This window comes from Ranitomeya imitator, chromosome 6 (genome assembly GCF_032444005.1).
Source record: "Ranitomeya imitator isolate aRanImi1 chromosome 6, aRanImi1.pri, whole genome shotgun sequence".
Lineage (NCBI taxonomy): Eukaryota > Metazoa > Chordata > Amphibia > Anura > Dendrobatidae > Ranitomeya > Ranitomeya imitator.
The window spans coordinates 289,730,435-289,751,788 of NC_091287.1; the positions used below are offsets into that span (position 1 = coordinate 289,730,435).

The 21,354-nt window shown below is 44.9% G+C and overlaps 1 protein-coding gene across 4 annotated transcripts in view; it reads left to right on the plus strand.

The window, feature by feature from the left end:
- The window catches only part of ZCCHC2 (zinc finger CCHC-type containing 2), an 85,363-nt gene that overhangs the window by 20,924 nt on the left and 43,085 nt on the right, over nt 1-21,354 (plus strand). For all 4 annotated transcript variants that reach the window (XM_069730635.1, XM_069730636.1, XM_069730637.1 and 1 more), the window contains exons 2-4: nt 4,770-4,860; nt 7,020-7,096; nt 14,785-14,856. In XM_069730635.1, the coding sequence (XP_069586736.1) occupies nt 4,770-4,860; nt 7,020-7,096; nt 14,785-14,856 (240 nt within the window). The remainder of the gene's footprint in view (nt 1-4,769; nt 4,861-7,019; nt 7,097-14,784; nt 14,857-21,354) is intronic.

Here is a 21,354-nt window from a genome sequence, read left to right on the forward strand (position 1 = left end):
AAACTGTCGTTGAAGTGGCCAGTACACTGTAGTGACCAGTATGTTGTAGTCACCAGTACATTATGCCCGGCCCGTGCTTCTGCAGGCATGCACTCATAAGTTAGGCAGGCTCTCATCGCTTCAGAAATGCCAAATGTGGATGCCATATGTGGTTTAGGTACACTACTGGGCTCCAAAGGGACGGGGGGCATTTGTGTTTGGGATAGGTGAATTTACTGAATTTCTTTTGGCTGGTGAGGAGCCATTTCGCTTTTCCAGAGCCTTTGTGCTACCAGTAACGTGGAAGCCCCCTATATTTCCGTTAACAGATGACGGACCTGAGCGGGGACTTGCTTTTGTTTGTGGATTGAGTTGAAGCTTTTATTGGAAACATTTTACATAACATTTGGGATCACATTTATCCAGAGCTCTACACTGACCACTTACTTTGAGGTTTCCATCTAAATCTGAATGATGTGATTCAAGTGAAACCCCAAGGGATCCATTCACTATAATGAACAGAGTTATTCTGGAAAGATATATAACTTGGTACCGTGTTAGCCAGTGGATAGAAAAATATTTATAATTGAGTCCCCAGTGGTTGATACCTTTTTAATGACTAACTGAAAAAATGGTAACAAATTGCAAGCTTTCGAGACTACTCCGGTCCATTCATCAGGCATAGACTAATAGATATTCTGAAGAATCACATATTTATGCACTACACAGCACTGAAAAATGCCATAGATAAGACAGGTGACGTGAAGCAGAATTACCATTATGTTAGTGATAAACAGTTATGTCCATAAATATTGGGACAGTTCATAGATAAGGAATGTGAATGTTTTATTGTCCTCTGATAGGGGTCTGGTTCTATGTTATGATGCCCCCACATGGTCTGAGGAGCAAATCCCTTAATTGATGTAAAAAGACATAAATCCATGCGAGACATTCATTCCTGCACTGAGTGTGTCAAAGGTCATCATCAGCTTATATTCCCAGACTCTTCTGTCTGAGATTTGAAGCTACCTTTTAATACAAGTAATTTCATGTCCATAATGCTATGATCAGGGAGACAAAAATGTATTGCCACAGGTAGATCCATTCTTTTTTCTCTTATTGTATGGCTGAGAGTTCATCCTTGTTCTCAGTTTCTGCCCTGTCTCCCTTGCATACAGACCCCCAGTTGGACATTTAGTACAACTAATTAGGTACACCACATTAGCTGTGATGCAGCTGAAAGTTCCTGGGATTTTGCAGTCCTGAAGTGAATTGGGGATCTTTGTCTTGTCCGTGGTCGTTATAAATGGACAGGTTTTACATTTTTTTTTCTGGTTGCAAGGAAGGGTTCCTGCAGCTGTTTGAGAGGACAGGGTTTCTGACAATGATACTTAGATTTGGGGGCTGCCTAAAACACATTAGTGGGGGGTCTGGAAAAATGGATTGTAAGCGGGCATCTTTTTGTAGTAAAGGTTGTAATTTCCGTGCAGCTCCCCTTAGCACCTCCGGATTTGGATTGTAGGTGACTACTAGAGGCACCCGACTATTTTCTTTAGCTTTGTAATGTAGCAGGTGATTTCCTTGATATTCCAGTTGCTCTTGTAATTTGGTTTTTAATTGTTCTTGGATGGTAGCCCTGATTCAAAAAGGTCTTTCTGAGGTGACCAAGGTGTTCATCTCTATCCATAGGGTTGGAACATATAAGATTGTATCTGATGGCTTGACTGTAGATAATAGTTTGTGTTTTTGATGGAAACTGTCCCATTTAAGGTATGTTGGGCGGTCGATTGGCTTCTGATACAGCATTATTATAGCATTATGGACATGAAATTACTTGTATTAAACGGTAACTTCAAATCTCAGAGAGACAGAAGAGTCTGGGAATATAAGCGGACGATGACCTTTGACACACTCAGTACAGGAATGAATGTATCGCATGGATTTATGTCTTTTACATCAGTTAAGGAATTTGCTCCTCAGACCGTGTGGGGGCATCATAACATAGAACCAGACCCCAATCAGAGGACAATAAAACATTCACACTCCTTATCTATGAGCTGTTCCAATATTCATGGACATACAGTACTGACCAAAAGTTTGGACACACCTCATTTAAAGATTTTTCTATATTTTCATGACTATGAAAATTGAACATTCACACTGAAGGCATCAAAACTATGAATTAACACTTGTGGAATTATATACTTAACAAAAAAGTGAAAAAAACTGAAATTGTCTTATATTCTAGGTTCTTTAAAGTAGCCAACTTTTGCTTTGATGACTGCCTTGCACACTCTTGGCATTCTCTTGATGAGCTTCAAGAGGTAGTCACCAGGAATGGCTTTCACTTCACAGGTGTGCCCTGCCAGGTTTAATAATTGGAATTTTTTGCCTTATAAATGGGGTTGGGACCATCAGTTGTGTTGTGCAGAAGTCTGATGGATACACAGCTGATAGTCCTACTGAATAGACTGTTAGAATTTGTATTATAGCAAGAAAAAAGCAGCTAAGTAAAGAAAAACGAGAGGCCATCATTACTTTAACAAATGAAGGTCAGTCAGTCCGAAAAATTGGGAAAACTTTGAAAGTGTCCCCAAGTGCAGTGGCAAAAACCATCAAGCGCTACAAAGAAACTGGCTCACATGAGGACCGCCCCAGGAAAGGAAGACCAAGAGTCACCTCTGCTTCTGAGGATAAGTTTATCCGAGTCACCAGCCTCAGAAATCGCAGGTTAACAGCAGCTCTGATTAGAGACCAGGTCAATGCCACACAGAGTTCTAGCAGCAGACACATCTCTTCAACAACTGTTAAGAGGAGACTTTGTGCAACAGGCCTTCATGGTAAAATAGCTGCTAGGAAACCACTGCTAAGGACAGGCAACAAGAAGAAGAGACTTGTTTGGGCTAAAGAACACATGGAATGGACATTAAACCAGTGGAAATCTGTGCTTTGGTCTGATGAGTCCAAACTTGAGATCTTTGGTTCCAACCACCGTGTCTTTGTGCGATGCAGAAAAGGAGAACGGATGGACTCCACATGTCTGTTTCCCACTGTGAAGCATGGAGCAGTTGTGATGGTGTGGGGGTGCTTTGCTGGTGACACTGTTGGGGATTTATTCAAAATTGAAGGCATACTGAACCAGCATTGCTACCACAGCATCTTGCAGCGGCATGCTGTTCCATCCAGTTTGCGTTTATTTGGACCAACCAACTTGGGGGGAGTTATGCCGTTCTGTGTGTGTTAAATTGATAAGGGCATCAGTGCAATTACAGCGATACCTCATTAATATTTTTTATGTTCTTGTGCTCTTCCACAATAAAAACTATTTTATAGAAAAATAATTGTTTTTGCATCGCTTTATTCTGAGCGCTATAATTTATTTATTTTTTTTTTAATTCTTCCGCTGAGCTGTTTGGCGGCTTGTTTTTTGCAAGACAGATGATGTTTTCAGCAGAACCATTTTTATTTATATCCGTACTTTTTATCGTGTTTTATTCCACTTATTGTTCGGCAGTATGATGATAAAGCATTGGTTTTTTTCCTTTTTTTTTTTTTTTTTTTTTTGAGAGAAAAAGGGGTCAACTAGTGGAACAGTTTTATAGGTCGGGTCAGGTCATTGGGGACGAAGTGATATTAAATGTGTACTTTTATTGTTTTTTTCATACAAAAATGTATTTACAGATACAATATCTTTCTACTTATTTTGGATATTTTTTAATATTAACTTAAATAATTAACTTTTTTTTTTTTTTTGTCCCGCTATGGGACCATCATTTTTTGCAGTCTGATCGCTTGTACAGCATGGGGAATCATCAGCATCCCCATGCTGTAGAATGTCAGCTCTGCATTGACAGGGAAAGTTGCTGATGATTCACTGCGCATGATCAGCAACTTTCCTAGCTCTGGTGACCCAGATGTCGTCATGACGATATCGGGTTGCCATGGCAACGATTGGGATCTTGCGTCACGCCAAGGGGTCTCCGATCCAAAGGCAGCCCTCTGCCGACCCACGGAATGCTGCGATCGCTTTCTATTGCATCATTTAGGGGGTTAAAGTGCCAGGAGCAGTGTGTGACCGCTCCTGGCACTTAGTGCTGGTGTCCATCTGTTAGAATCAGCTGACACCCGGTGGTGATCGCCTACGCCTAGCCCATGTACGCGGGCGATCACCATACAATAATACGTCCCTAGTCAGATAGTCCCAGGGCACAAGGATGTATTATTACGACATATAGTAACATAGTTGGTAAGGCCGAAAAAAGACATTTGTCCATCCAGTTCAGCCTATATTCCATCATAATAAATCCACAGATCTACGTCCTTCTACAGAACCTAATAATTGTATGATACAATATTGTTCTGCTCCAGGAAGATATCCAGGCCTCTCTTGAACCCCTCGACTGAAAGGGGTTAACTAAAAGTAGAGCTTTAATTCTGTGGCAGTATGAAGGGAAGTATGCAGAAGTTCCTGACCCCCCTTCCCCCTATGTATCCAAAAATGTACAAATAAATTCATGAGACCATTGGTACATCAGTGGTTACATGTACACAACTTATTCACTGCCTCACGTTGTACTCTGCAAAAGCAATAATAGCTGTGATGTTACTTAAAAATTATCGCAAAGTGAAAAGTATAAAATGCACTATTCAGTAGTCCTCACTGACATGAGCCTTCATTCCTTTATTTCCTTCAGATTGCTTTCCCTGAGATTACATAACCTACATTTGTTTATTTAGCAGTAGGAAATGGAGCTGTTTGCGGAGTTAATATTTGCACTTCTCTTCTGTAGGAAGATATTCATGAATATTTACCCAGCAGTGATGGCAGTACAGGTACTCACAATGGCGTTGGAGCAACGGCTCACAATCTTCAGCAAGACGGTAAGTGTTTCATCCAGATGTCCGCTTCATCTGCATCATCTCTTCTCTTCTTCTGCTCCGTCAGCATATAGAGCACTGCTGCCTGAATTACACTGTATTGGTCGGCCAGTATTACTGGGATTGCACAAAGTTCCCTCAGTTCACTTACATGTTCCTAGTTTAAAACCAGGTCTAAAAGCATTTACAGATTTTTAAATGCGGATTTTCTTCAGTTACTTTATATGTTCTGCTGTGGCGCAAGTGCAGAAATGTCATTAATAGAGCAGCAGTAAGAAGTAAGGTAATGTAAGTGAAGCACAAGTATAAACTAGGTGCCAGTGTATAATAGGCACATTGCAGGCACTTTGCTGTCAATTCCAGTTTAACTTGCCAGTAGAAATAAACCAAAAAACAATTGAAACAGAGCATATAAACTGTTATTGACCAAAAAGAACCAAAAAATGCCCCTAAAATAGAATAAAAGTTATATTAGGTAAAAATGACCTAAATAAAGGGTCAGGAGACAATAGTTAATCTTAACAATATAACTTAACGCTAAAAAGGATAGAGGTATAACAAGTGAGGGGGTGCTCTCTCCCTTCCTCACCCTACCTTACCGCGGAGGTTGGCACCCTAAGTTGGACATGGCGCCCCCACTCGACGACAGCTCTCCCTTAAGACCCTAAGGGGGACTAACAAAGAAGCACCATCACCAACACCAGTATAATTAAAGTGCTAATGTGCTTTAAAAGTGCTAGATAACACCTTCATAGGTATATACCAATATTTTCATATACCAATTTTTCTTTTTTCAGGATTTCTGCTTATGAGTCCTGATACATTTTATAACTAAGGTGCAGCTGTGAGCAAAGATTAAAATGATCTTTTAACAGTAGGTTTTACTAATTGTGCCGTATCTTAAATCATTAAACATTACCTCATAATAAAGATGCAAAAACTCAACCAATGAGGGGTAATACTCCCAAAGAGGTGCATTTATGGAGTATATCAACAATACATCTCATACCTCTCACTATAGCCAAAGAAGGAAAAGGATCCACTGTTTCTGATTAATTAAATCGTCAGATTAACCAGGTATCATCAGTCGCAGTGTATCCAGGGATGGGCAACAATAAAAGTGATATTTTAGGGGCATTTTTTGGTTCTTTTTGGTCGATATCAACTTGCCAGTAGACAGTTTGAAGTGCAAAAAGCAAAAAAAAAACCTTTTAATTTATCGAGTGACTTGTTCTGATGGAGTTTAATGGTTTCCCCTGTACTTCCTTTGCAAACAGAATAACCCATTAAGGACCAGTGGTATTTCGGTTTTTGCGTTTCAATTTTTGCTCCCCCACCCCTCCTTCCCAAGGCCAAAATTTTTTTTTTTTTTTTTTTTTTCAAAATGGCCATGTGAGGGCTTGTTTTATGTGGGACGAGTTGTACTTTTGAACGACGCCATTAGTTTTACCATGTCACTAGAAAACAGGAAAAAAAATCCTAAGTGCAGTGAAATTGCAAAAAAGTGCAATCCCACACTTGTTTTTTTTTTTTAACTAGACTAGAAGCTGCCATTATTCGATCTGCTCTGCTACATAGAGGTGATGATCAGATCACCTGTATGTAGTAGAATTATACACTTGCTATGAGCGCCGACCACCAGGCGACGCTCATAGCAATCCGTCAGTGACAACCATAGAGTTCTCCAGGAGACCTCTGGTTGTAATGCCGACCCATCGACTACCTGCGATCATGTGACACGGGCGCATGTGACACATGCTAAATGCTGCTGTCAGTTTGACAGCATCATTTAACATATTAACAGCTGCGGGGGGTTCGCGATTCTAACCGCGGCTGTTAGCGTCACAGATCAGCTGTCATGTGCCGGAAAAGGTGCGGGCTCATCGCCGGAGCCAGCACCAAACGGGGAGGCGTCCAATGACAGACTCTGTCCGTCATTAGATGTTAAGGGTTAGTGATGTTTACTGGTGTGTTTGTCTTTCTGAAACCCCGCCATAAAATCATGCAGAATGACCTCCAATTAAGATTTTTAAAAAGTAATAAACGTGATCAGGGTTGGGGAGCATTTTTTTTTTTTTAATAAAGTACAATAGGTTTAATATCTTAGACCGCGCCTGCCGTCGGTACATGTCCATTGTAACGCTTTGCTTCGTGTTTTGCAGCTGTTCACATTGAGAGTATAAGTATTAAGCATGTACAAAGGAGGAGGGCTGACAAGAACTCTGAATACACTTTTGAGGTGAGTGTATGTTTTGTATAAATGCGAAAAAAAATCCAGCAAATGGCAGAGGTTGCTAAAAAATAACTTTTCCTTCTCGCTTCATTGGGGGACACAGGTAACCATGGGTGTCTGCTGCTGTCGCTAGGAGGCTGACACTATGCAAATAAAGAAAAATAACTCCTCCCTGGCAGTATACAACCTCCGACAGGCACCAGGCAACTACGTTTTTGCTTAGTGTCTGTAGGAGGCGGACCTGGATCTAACACAAAATCCGCATTTCTTTTTCTTTCAGGGATTGTGTGTGTTAGTTAATCCTTTTCCCTTTCATTCCAGATATGCTTCTGGGGGTTACAGGGTGCAGTTCTTCTCACTCTGATTCCCTGCATTAAGCAACCGAGAGAGCAGTGTGGTATCACCCACATCGCACCCTCTCGGATCCGCTGGGCAGGACTTTTAAGGGGTTGACACAGTCTTCTGCGCCGGTTGATATAGTGCGGGAAGGAGGACCACATCTCCTAGGATCCTTTCTGCCATCAAGGGATCCTGATGCGTTTCTCATCTTCAGGTAGAAAAATATTTAGAATTGAGTCCTCAGTGGTTGATACCTTTTAATGGCTAACTGAAAAGATGGTAACAAATTGCAAGCATTCGAGACTACACAGGTCTCTTTACACAGTTGAAGAGACCTGTGTAGTCTCGAAAGCTTGCAATTTGTTACCAAATTCTAAATATTTTTCTATCTACTGGCTAACACGGTACCAAGATATATATCTTTCCTGTATGATCTTCAGGTAGGAAAATCTTCAAGCAACAGCAGCCCCTAAAAGCCCAGACCCCCTCCACCCCCACCCCCCCCCCCCCCCCTAACCCCGGTCCCTGCATTTTTGCAATCTCCATGCAGGGGCACTTAACTTTATTATCCAGCAGCACTCGCCGCTGCACGGGCTAGGGGATTCGGGGCCATCGGGCGCTCTTTTATTTAAATCTTGCGCCTCGCAGCGCACTTTTTCCACATATTCATTTCTGGCAAGTCTCTGCCCCGGGAGGCTGCGCCCCTTCTTCTTCCTCATTCCCAGCGCTGGACACACCTCGCTTGCAGCCCAGCGCTGGTATTGGCCGCGCTCTGGTGGGCCACACCCCCCTTTTTCCCTGCCGGCCTATCGGGCGCTTGGTTTCTCTTCAGCCAGCCACGCCCCACTGTTTGGCACGTTCTCGCAGCCTGCGCTTTCCCGGCCAGCTACCTCCTGTGCATCTCGTACTCTGGAATACCTCTCCATAGGTGGGGGACACAGTGTAACTGCGCTTTCGCCAGGTCTGTAGATTTTTTTGCTATTCTCCATCCCCAGGCTGATTTTCCTCCAGGCAACATCGCCTGCTGGCATATTGCTTCAGGTACCTTTTTCACTACCTATGCCCAACCCCGCAGGGGCCCCCGGCTCTATCCCTACTGTAATTCACTACGCTTGTGCCCGCTGTAAGAAAAAGCGGGCTTCAGGCCAGCCATCGCCTTTCTGTATGTCCTGCAGTCCTTCCATCATGTCCGTCTCTCAGGAGGCCCCTAATGCTCGGCATGAGTGCACTCCCCCGGAGTGGGCTGTTGCAATGTCTGTCAGTCTCCGACCTGACTAAAGTGTCTCAGTCGCTGGTTCAGGTACTAGAACGTATTCCACTGCTGACTACTGCCACCAGTGCCACAAACGCTTCTCACAGCGATTCGCTCGCACCTGTCCAAGACCCTCACAGGGGCATGGTTGAGAAAAGAACGAGAAAGCGTTTTCTGTCTAGTTCTTCATCCACTTCTCCGGAGCCTGCTGCATCAGCCGGAATACCGCTCTCTACCCGTACCCCCCTCTTCGCGGGAGGACGTCGGGTCAGATGTATCCTCTCAGTTGGATTCTGACTCAGATGCAGATCAGACTTCCGCAACGCAGGACAGCCTTATCTCCGCCATTATTCAAATGCTTGAGCTTAAGGCTGCCGTCACACTAGCAGTATTTGGTCAGTATTTTACATCAGTATTTGTAGCCAAAACCATTAGTGGAACAATCAGAGGAAAAGTATAATAGAAACATATGCACCACTTCTGCATTTATCACCCACTCCTGGTTTTGGCTTACAAATACTGATGTAAAATACTGACCAAATACTGCTAGTGTGACGGCAGCCTAAGGAGGACAGGCAGCTTCTCAGGACATCTCTGTTTCTTTCAATCGGATGAAGCGTCCTTCTAGAGTTTTTCCCAATCATAAGGAATTTGATAACACTACGTCTAGACACTGGGAACACCCTGGTAAACGTTTTCCAGGGAGGAAACGTATAGACGTTTTATACCCGTTTGCTGCAGACCTTGTTAGCAAATGGTCCGAATCTCCTAAGGTAGATCCACCTGTGTCTAGATTATCCTCACAGACAGTGCTGTCCATTCCTGACACGGCGTCTCTAAAGGACCCCACGGACAGACAAATTGAGGCACTAACCAAATCGGCTTTTGAAGCTTCTGGTACCTCTTTCTGCCCCAATTTTGCATCTACCTGGGTGGTGAAATCTGTGTCGGCCTGGGCCAAAAACCTTCGCAGAGGCATTGTAGCTTCGGCTCCCGCACAGGAGCTAGCGGATTTGCTCTGCAAGGGCAAACAGCAATATTGTCGCCATTTCGCCGTGTCCTCTGGCTGAAGGTGTGGAACGCAGAACCCGCTTCCAAAAATTCCCCTCACAGGTTTGCTTTTCCAGGGATCCAGGCTCTTTGTAGCGCAGGTAGACAAAATGATCTCGGACACCACGGGCGGTAAGAGCACTTCTCTTCCGCAATCTAAGCCTAGACGTCCCTTCAATAGAAAGGGACCCCATTCCTTTCGCTCCTTCGTCTCCTCAGGTGGTGCCTCTCAACATGACCGGTCTTCCACGCAAAGGGAACGAAGGAAGACTTCTTTCAGTCCTACCCCTCACTGGAGAGCTAAAGGCCGCTCCTCCAAATCTTCCAGTTCTCGCGACCACAGATTTTCTTCAAATGATTGGTCACCCCCACCTGGAAATCTTTCCAGGGTGGGAGGCAGGCTTCTTCTTTTCACAGAGCCTTGGTTATCGGTGGTCGACGAAACCTGGGTCAGGGAGATTGTCACATCAGGTTACAAAATAGAATTTTCGTCGTCCCCAGGAAGACTTTTTTTTTTTCCTCTCCCGCCCACCCAAACAGCCCTCCCAAACAGCCCTCCCATGTCCCAGGGCTTTCAGGCGGTCGATTCCCTTCTCGCCTCAGGGGTAATTGTCCCAGTACCTTCCAACCAGTGGTTTTCTGTTTACTCAAATTTATATTTGTAGTTCCGAAAAAAGACTGCTCTCTTCGCCCGATTTTGGACCTCAAACGGTTGAACCGCCACCTCCGGATTCGGCACTTCAAGATGGAGTCCTTGCGCTCGGTGATCGCCTCCATGGAATCAAGAGAATTTATGTGCTCTTTGGACATTCGGGATGCATATCTGCACATTCCGATTTGTGTTCAGCATCAGATGTTCCTTCGTTTTCCGATCCAGGACAAACATTTTCAATTCACGACTCTTCCTTTCGGCTTGGCGTCCGCCCCCAGAGTCTTTACAAAGGTAATGGCGGCGGTCATGGCCATCCTTCAGTCGAAGGGGATTCTCGTAATCCCCTATTTCGACGATCTCTTTGTAAAGGGTCCGGCTCGCCGCGACAGCGGTCAGTGTCTCCAGATTGCTCCGCACACGTTAACCCGCCTCGGTTGGATAATCCAACGAACAAAAGTCCACCTTGATTCCGACCCAGCGTCTAGAATTCCGGGGCATGGAATTCGACACCATTCAGGCTCAGGTCTTCCTCCCAAGGAAGAAATTCCTCTCTTCGAAGGGGCATCAAAGCCCTAAAGCGTCCTACCCCTCTACCTCTACGGCTCGGCAGGAAGGGTTCTGGGCAAGATGGTCGCTTCCATGGAAGCGGTCCCTTATGCTCAGTTCCACTCTTGCCCTCTCCAGCTGGCTCTTCTCTGTCTGGTACAGGAATCCACTCTCCTTAGACCACCCAGTTCGCCTCCCTCTCGATGTGAGACAGTCTCACACTTGGTGGACGCTATCCACTTCCATTCTGCGCGGGAGATCGTTTCTCCCCCTCCGCTGGCAGGTCATCACCACCGATGCCAGTCTCCAGGGGTGGGGTGCGGTCTTTCTCCACCTCACAGCCCACGGGCACTGGACTGCTCAAGAGGCACGCATCCTGCTCAATCTCTTGGAAATCAGGGCTATTTTTCTAGCCCTCCTCCGCTGGCAGCCCCTCCTCTAGGGAAAAGCAGTCCGCATTCAGTCGGACAATGCCGCAGCTGTGGCTTACATAAACCATCAGGGAGGGACTCGCAGCAAGCAAGTCATGACGGAGGTGGCAAAAATTCTGCGGTGGGCGGAGAACCATGTTCCCTTCATATCAGCTGTCCACATCCCAGGCGTGGACAATTGGGAAGCCGACTTTCTCAGCCGTCAGGGGCTCGTGTCAGGCGAGTGGGCTCTTCTCTCTGCTGTCTTCGACCAGATTTGCCAAAGGTGGGGCGTGCCGGACATCGACCTAATGGCCTCCCGAGTAAACCACAAGGTTCCCCAGTAGGTATCTAGATCCCAGGATCTGACGGCCGTCGGCTGCGACGCTCTCTTGATCTCGTGGGCCCAGTTTCAGATGCCTTGCCTGTTCCCAACTCTTCCCTTGCTTCCAAGGGTCATAAAGAAGATAAAGTCAGAGGGGGTTCCTGTTCTCTTAGTAGCTCCAGATTGGCCCTGCAGGGCCTGGTACGCGGAGCTAGTGAACATGTTATCGGACGTACCTTGGAGGCTCCCAGACCGTCCGGATCGTCTTATCGCAGCGTCCTCTCTTCCACCCGAGGTCTTGGTCTCTGAATTTAATGGTATGGCCGTTGAGGCCGCGATCCTGAAGGATGCAGGTTTTTCTCAAGTCATACAAACCATGAAAAGAGATAGGAAACTGGCATCTTCCCCTATCTACCATAGTTGTTGGAAGACCTTTTTCCGATGGTGTGACGTCAGCGGTGTATCCCCTATGGTTTTTTCCCTTCCTTCTCTTCTCGAATTTCTTCAGTCGGGTCTAGATTCGAACCTCTTCCTGAGCACGTTAAAGGGTCAGGTTTCTGCCTTGTCAATTCTCTTTCAAAGAGATATTGCTTCTCTCCCCCAGGTGAGAACCTTCCTTCAGGGGGTTGGTCATGTTGCACCTCCTTACTATCCTTCTTTGTGCCCTTCCCCAGTTCATCCTTTGGAGAAATCTCTCCACAGTTTTGGATGTGGTCAGGGCTGTCCGATTCTACCTTGCCAGAACTGCTCCTTTTCGTCAGTCCGACCCTCTGTTTGTCGTCTCGGAAGGTCGTCAGAAGAGGCTCCCCGCCTCTAAGTCCGCAATTGCTCAGTGGATCCGTTCGGCGGTCCTGGAGGCATACCTTGTTCAAGACAAACCGCATCCCCCGGGGGTGAGGGCTGACTCTACCCAGGCTGTGGGAGCTTCTTGGGTAGTTCGTCACCAAACTACGGCCTCGCAGGTTTGCAAGGCTGCAACTTGGTCGTTCATCCACACCTTTGTGAAATTCTACAAGGTGCACACTCGGGCTTCTGCGGATGCAGGCCTGGGTAGGAAGATACTGCAGGCGGCGGTTTCGCACCGGCCGACCTAGTTCTCTACTCTTATTATCCTGCCCTGGGGACTGCTTTTGGACGTTCCATGGTTACCTGTGTCCCCCAATGAAGTGAGAAAGAGGGATTTTTGGTTCTTAACGTAAAATCTTTCTTGGAGCCTTCATTGGGGGACACATCACCCTTTATGTTGTACCGTATTGGCCGACGTGCCATTGTTGTGGGTTGGTACATGGTTTGAGTTGTTTATACTTTTTCCTACTACTGCTTTTGCACCAACTGAGTTGCCTGGTGCCTGTCGGAGGGTGTATACTGCCGGGGAGGAGTTATTTTTCTTTATTTGCATCGTGTCAGTCTCCCAGCGACAGCAGCATACACCCATGGTTACCTGTGTCCCCCATTGAAGGCTCCAAGAAAGAGATTTTACGGTAAGAACCAAAAATCCCTCTTTCTTCCATGTGAGTAAAAATTACACCAACATATTGTATCCAGCACTGAAACTCACTAACAGGGAACAATCAATCCGTTTTGACTTGCATCTCATTCATGGTCTGCAGATCATCTAGGAAGGATTTGAGGTCTGCATATATTCAGGGTGCTGCAGTTTTAATTAGCTCATATATCAACACCGCATATATCTTACTTTTTTTTTTCCTCTTCATATGCTTTCCTCCTTTTCTAGCCTGTTTTTTTTTGTTTTTTTTTTTTTGTTTAACCCGCAAGATACTTTATTCCCTCTGCATGCTGTGGAAATCTGAACCCCCTCCTTCTTTCTGCTATCTCTAATGCTGAGAGAAGGGAGGGATAGAGGCGCTTGGGAGGAGTTGTAATATTTTTGCATAGACCTGAGCTAGATAAAGAACCTGCAGGTATTTTGTAACAGAAAGCAGAAAATTAATGATGAAGAAAAATCTGTATGAAGGGGATACTGCATAGATTTTAAAGTGAACCTGTCGGCAAGATTACCCAATGTAAACTAAAGCCATCACATTTAATTCCTCTTATACCCCAGTCTGTATATAAGCGCTCAACTCTCCCTGCAAATCCAAAGAACGCATTTCCTAATTCCCCTGGCTTGGTCTGGGCCGATGGGAATTTTTGGTTTTTGCCCGACATTTCCTCAATCACCGCAATCACATTCTCCTGCCTTGATTAATATGGATGACGTCATCCACCTAGCGCTGCATATCTTGCGCCTGTGTGCACTTTGCTCTGCCCTGCTTACTCTCCCCTGTTCTTATAGGCCAGTAGTAGCAGGAACAAACTGTGCCTGTGCTGCAACTGTGCAGGTGTGAGTAACAATGCTGTATGGTGGCGTTTGATGGCATCCTTATCAATTGAGGAGAGGATGTAACTGTGGGTATGGAGGAGACGTCAAGCAAAAACCATAAAAAACAACATTGGACCATACCAACTAGCATATGACGAAGGAGAATTCTAGAAGGGTTATATATATATATATATATATATATATATATATATATATATATATATATATATATATATATATATATATATATATATATATATATATATAAAAAAATAAAATAACTCCTTTTTAGTACCAATAACAACTACAGCTCCTCCCATTAAAAACATGCTGGATAAGCGTGTATGTGACCTCCAGGGTCTAAGTGATTTTGGAATATTTTATGTGCATCAATATGAATGCTAGACTGCTGAGATTTTCAGCCCAGTTAGTTGTGTGGACAGTTGTGACATGGGCTTCATCAGTGAGGTCCTTCATATGCCCCCTTTTTTCCTTAGATATGGTAAAGTGAGGCTGGCAGTGATTACACCCACACATGCATTTCTCTAACTAGTTTGATTTTCTATGACGATTGGTTAATTGCGAGCTTATATTAGCATTACACTGGGTTCAAGAGACAAGTAAAAGGTAAATCAAACAATATTTGTATGCACATCAATCATTGGTGATGAGGACCAGACATTACATTATGGCTGGTGCTGTCCTGGTAGAGAAGCCCTGTCATAGATGGTATAATCGATATTCTGCTGATGAATGCATGACTACAGTAGCTGTGACATCTTATGTCTTTATTATAGGTGAACTGGTCTGATAACTCCAGAACATCTGTGACAAAATCATATCGGGAGCTGCAGGAATTTCTTTTATTGGTATTTCACGGATCAATTTAACCTAAAAGTTACAGCTTTGATGTCTCCTCTCTAGGTCAAACGTGTTACCCCGTCCCATTTTGATATATCATTATTGAGCCTTCTGTTTATATACTACCCTGATGAGTCTTCATAGCAGAAAATTAAACCTGTCAGAATGGAATAGGGGTGGTTAGGAGTTTTATATTGGCAGGAGCAAACTTGGGTGTGGCCTTGTAAGTGTAGGAGCAATTGCATGAGGCATGAAATGGTTAAAGGGAATCTGTCAGAATTATCAGCCCTCCTAAGCTGTCTATATGGGCATGCAGATCATAGGAAGCTGAATAAAATGATACCTTGATATCTGCGATCCGATGTCTTCTTCCAAAGAAATCCACATTTTTCTGAATATGTAAATGATCTGTTCAGGATTTTGGGCTGGACATGGATCTCTCAGAGAATCGGCCTCTAAAGCTTCTTTTAACCCCTTAGTGACAGAGCCAATTTGGTACTTAATGACCAGGCCAATTTTTGCAATTCTGACCACTGTCACTTTATGAGGTTATAACTCTGGAACGCTTCAACGGATCCCGCTGATTCTGAGATTGTTTTTTCGTGACATATTGTACTTCATGTTAGTGGTAACATTTCTTCGATATTACTTGCGATTATTTATGAAAAAAACGGAAATATGGCGAAAATTTTGCAATTTTCAAACTTTGTATTTTTATGCCCTTAAATCAGAGAGATATGTCACGAAAAATAGTTAATAAATAACATTTCCCACATGTCTACTTTACATCAGCACAATTTTGGAAACAAAATTTTTTTTTGTTAGGGAGTTATAAGGGTTAAAAGTTGACCAGCAATTTCTCATTTTTACAACACCATTTTTTTTTAGGGACCACATCACATTTGAAGTCATTTTGAGGGGTCTATATGATAGAAAATAATGAAGTGTGACACCATTCTAAAAACTACACTCCTCAAGGTTCTCAAAACCACATTCAAGAAGTTTATTAACCCTTTACGTGCTTCACAGGAACTGAAACAATGTGGAAGGAAAAAATGAACATTTAACTTTTTTTTGCAAACATCTTAATTCAGAACCATTTTTTTATTTTCACAAGTGTAAAAACAGAAATGTAACCATAAATTTTGTTATGCAATTTCTCCTGAATACGCCAATACCCCATATGTGGGGGTAAACCACTGTTAGGGCGCACCGCAGAACTTAGAAGTGAAGGAGCGCCGTTTGACTTTTTCAATGCAGAATTGGCTGGAATTGAGATCGGACACCATGTCACGTTTAGAGAGCCCCTGATGTTGTGGAAACTCCCCACAAGTGACACCATTTTGGAAACTAGACCCCTTAAGGAACTTATCTAGATGTGTGGTGAGCACTTTGAACCCCCAAGTGCTTCACAGAAGTTTATAACGTAGAGCCGTGAAAATAAAAAATCGCTTTTGTTTACACAAAAATGATCTTTTCGCCCACAAATTCTTATTTTCACAAGGGTAACAGGAGAAATTAGACCACAAAAGTTGTTGTGCGATTTCTCCTGAATACGTCGATACCCCATATGTGAGGGTAAACCACTGTTTGGGCGCACCGCAGAGCTTGGAAGTGAAGGAGCGCCGTTTTACTTTTTCAATGTTGAATTGGCTGGAATTGAGATTGGACGCCATGTCGCGTTTTGGAGAGCCCCTGATGTGCCTAAACAGTGGAAACCCCCCACAAGTGACACCATTTTGGAAACTAGACCCCTTAAGGAACTTATCTAGATGTGTGGTGAGAACCTTGAATGCCCAAGTGCTTCACAGAAGTTTATAATGCAGAGCCGTGAAAATCAAAAATATTTTTTTTTTCCACAAAAAAGATTTTTTAGCCCCCAAGTTTTTATTTTCACTAGGGTAACAAGAGAAATTGGACCCCAAAAGTTGTTGTCCAATTTGTCCTGAGTATGCTGGTACCCCATATGTGGGGGTAAACCACTGTTTGGGCGCACGGCAGAGCTCGGAAGGAAAGAGCGCCGTTTTGGAATGCAGACTTTGATAGAATGGTCTGCGGGTATTATGTTGCGTTTGCAGAGCCCCTGATGTACCTAACCAGTAGAAACCCTCCACAAGTGACCCCATTTTGGAAACTAGACCCCCCAAGGAACTTATCTAGATGTGTGGTGAGAACTTTGAATGCCCAAGTGCTTCACAGAAGTTTAGAATGCAGAGTTGTGAAAATAAAAAATATTTTTTTTTTCACAAAAAAGATTTTGTAGCCCCCAAGTTTTTATTTTCACAAGGGTAACAAGAGAAATTGGACCCCAGAAGTTGTTGTCCAATTTGTCCCGAGTACGCTGATGCCCCATATGTGGGGGTAACCCACTGTTTGGGCGCACGGCAGAGCTCAGAAAGGAGGGAGCACCATTTGACTTTTTGAGCGCAAAATTGGCTGTCGTGTTTGGAGACCCCCTGATGTACCTAAACAGTGGAAACCCCCCAATTCTAGCTCCAACCCTAACCCCAACACACCCCTAACCCTAATCCCAACCTGATCCATAATCCTAATCACTAACCCTAACCATAATCACAACCCTTACCCCAAAACAACCCTAATGTCAACCCTAAACATAACCCTAATCAAAACCTTAAATCCAACACACCCCTAATCCTAATCTCAACCCTAACCACAAACCTAACCCTAATCCCAATACACCCCTAATCACAACCCTAACCTTAACCCTAATCCCAAACCTAACCCTAATCCCAAGCGTAACCCTAATGCCAACCCTAACCCTAATACCAACCCTAATCCAAACCCTAACCCTAATCCCAGCTCTAACCCTAACTTTAGCCCCAACCCTAGCCCTAACTTTAGCCCCAACCCTAACCCTAGCCCTAAGGCTACTTTCACACTTGCGTCGTTTGGCATTCCGTCGCAATCTGTCGTTTTGGACAAGAAACGGATCCTGCAAATGTGCCCGCAGGATGCGTTTTTTGCCCATAGACTTGTATTGCCGACGGATCGTGACGGATGGCCACACGTCGCGTCCGTCGTGCACTGGATCAGTTGTGTTTTGGCGGAGCGTCGGCACAAAAAAACGTTCAATGAAACGTTTTTTTGTACGTCGCATCCGCCATTTCTGACCGCGCCTGCGTGGCCGTAACTCCGCCCCCTCCTCCCCAGGACATAGATTGGGCAGCGGATGCGTTGAAAAACTACAGCTGCTGCCCACGTTGTGCACAATTTTCACAACGTGCGTCGGTATGTCGGGCCGACGCATTGCGACGGCCCCGTACCGACGTAAGTGTGAAAGAAGCCTAACCCTAAATTTAGCCCCAACCCTAACCCTAAATTTAGCCCCAACCCTAACCCTAAATTTAGCCCCAACCCTAGCCCTAACCCTACCCCTACCCCTACCCCTAACCCTACCTCTAACCCTAGCCCTAACCCTACCCCTAACCCTACCCCTAACCCTAATTTTAGCCCCAACTGCTGTTCTCCTGCCGGCCGGCAGATGGAGACAGATGGTGGGCGCACTGGGCATGCGTCCGCCATGTTCTTCTGCCGGCGGCCAGGAGGAGCAGCAAGAGGATCCAGGGACCTAGGTGAGTATGCTAGGGTCCCCGAATCCCCCTATTTCTCTGTCCTCTGATGTGCGATCACATCAGAGGACAGAGAATTACACTTTACTTTTTTTTTTTTTTTTGCGGTCGCCGGTAAACAGTTAATTACCGGCGATCGCAAAACAGGGGTCGGTCTTTGGGGTCTCGGCTACCCCCGGCAGCCGAGACCCCAAAGATTCTCCCGGTGCCGGCCGGCGGGCGCACTGCGCATGCGCCCGCCATTTTGAAGATGGCGGCGCCCACCGGGAGACATGAGGAGCATCGGGGGAGCTAGGTGAGTATTGGGGGGCCACCTGGGACCCCTTTTCTCTGTCCTCCGATGTGCGATCACATCGGAGGACAAAAAATTAAAAAGAGATCGCTTTTTTTTTTTGCGATCGCCGGTAAACGGTTAATTACCGGCGATCGCAAATGCGGGGTGGGTTAAAAACCCCCCCGAATCATGTTCTCTGGGGTCTCGGCTACCCTCGGCAGCCGAGACCCCGGAGAAAATCGGCCTCTGGGGGGCGCTATGGACTTTTTCCACAGCGCCGTTAATTAACGGCGCTGTGGTTTAAGTACCCTTAGCGGCCGCCGTTAAAAGGCGTATCGGCGGTCGCTAAGGGGTTAAATGAAATGGGGCATAACCAGTGTGATGTGTAATGACTGACAGTCTGCTCTCCTGATCTACAGATCTCTCACTTTTAATGCCCCCTTTTCATTTAACACAAGCTTTGGAAGCAGATTCTCTGGGAGATCGATGTCTGGGCCATAGATCTTAAAGTGAATGTCGCCAGAAAAAAACGCTATTAACTTGCAGATATAGGATTAATCCACAGGTTAATAGCGTTACTAACCTGCCTGGTGCCTGCACGTAGCAGAGGGCTGCGGGAAGAAAATTCCTCCCAGCATCATTCAGTTTTCAGTCAAGGGCGCGGTGCCGGCGTGGGTTCAGCCATATCATGAGTGTGCAGAGCAGCGGCTGTAACCGCGTTCCCAGCCCTGACTGACAGCCAATCCGAACACAGAGCCAGTGTGAAGTCAGGGAGTTATAGCCGCTGCTCTGCACACTCAGAGACATGATTGAACCCGTGCCGGCATTGCCCCCTTGACTGAAACCGAATGCTGCCGGGGTAATAAAATTAATTTTCTCCCCGCTCGGTAACGTGCAGGCTCACCGGGCAGGTTAGCTACGCTATTAACATACAGATTAAGCCTATACCTGCAAGTTAATAGCGTTTTTTGCTGGTGATCGCTTCCCTTTAACAGCTTGTTCACACATTAAGAAAAATGTAGACTTCTGGAATAAGACATCGGATCACCAATTTTAAGATACCATTTTATTCAACTTTTTATGATCTACATGCTCATATGTACGACTTAGGCTCACAACTGTATGTTCTGTATCTAAGAAAAACTGTCCTATTATGCTGATCAGACTGATCAGAGTAGGGTCCATTTTCCTCAATGTGGAGAATTAAGACAACTAAAACATTCTCTGTTCAATGTGTCCATGAAAATCAGACCGCACTCTGAGGTTTGATCCTACTGACAGATTCTCTTCTAACACAGTAAGATTAGCCAGATATCTATTTACTCAATGACCCTAGCCCTTAGAAGCAAACCCGATGACCCTTGTTTGATATCAAGAGGAATGGATGAGATCTAACCTTTTTATATGACCACTGCTTATTCGGGGCAGCACTATAGTTTATGTTGGACTATACATCACTGGGATTTTTTTGTGTGATCCTGAATCCCCAATGTGTTACAGTAGGTCAATAATAATTTTTTGAGGTGCAATTAGTTCATTTTGTATTTGTGAGGCATGTCCTCTTTTTATTAAAATTTCTTAAGCTGTTGTCCGGTGTTAATCTACAAGTCTGCACTTAGTCTATGTGACTGCAGACTTGTGAATCCTTGCATCACTTGCGTTGTGAGGATTCTTGGCGCCAGGGGCATCGGTCATGTGACAGCAAGTATGTGACATTCATGTTCCTGGCCGCATTCTGACAAGTGTTTTGAGCTGGAAACAGTTATACCGAAATGTAGCCAGGAGTATGTACATCACACACTTGCGACCACATGACCTCTAGCATCGGAGAATCCTCGGTCAATAGTGTAAACCCCCTTATCAAGTCCTGTTAAAGCATATGGATAGCATAGAGGAGGATCCTCCTTTTTGAGCTACAACTAAGGCCCCTTTCACACATCAGTTTTTTGCTGTCAGTCACAATCCGTTGGCTCAACAGATCCGTTGCAGATTGTGAAAAACTGATGCGACGGATCCTACTAGCTGATCCGGCTAATTGGATTGGAACATGCTCAGTTAAAAAAAACAAATCCCGTCGCCAGATTTCGTCATTTGACGGATCCGGCGCCATAGGCTTCCATTCTAGCAGACGACGGATAGCAACAGATCTGTTTTTTCGACGTACACAAAAAACGTTACTTTGTCCGTTGTCTCCGGCCACCGAACTAACAATTTTCGACGGACCCGTCGAACGACTGATGAAACGTGAGGCAATCCGTCGCTAATACAAGTCTATGACAAAAGAACGGATCTGGTGGCATCAGTCGCCGGATCCATTTTTTTTTCTTTTCAAAATTCGACGGATTGACAAAAAACTGATGTGTGAAAGGGGCCTAAGACCTTCTGTAACCGTTTTACAATGATATCTTCAACTTTCTCTGACAAAAATTGTCTGTCTACTGGGAGTCAGGCCCTCTGCTGATAACTGCAAGGGTAAAGGCCCCTTCACATTAAGCGACGCTGCAGCGATACCGACAACGATTCGGATCGCTGCAGCGTCGCTGTTTGGTCGCTGGAGAGCTGTCACACAGACCGCTCTCCAGCGACCAACGATGCCGGTAACCAGGGTAAACATCGGGTAACTAAGCGCAGGGCCGCGCTTA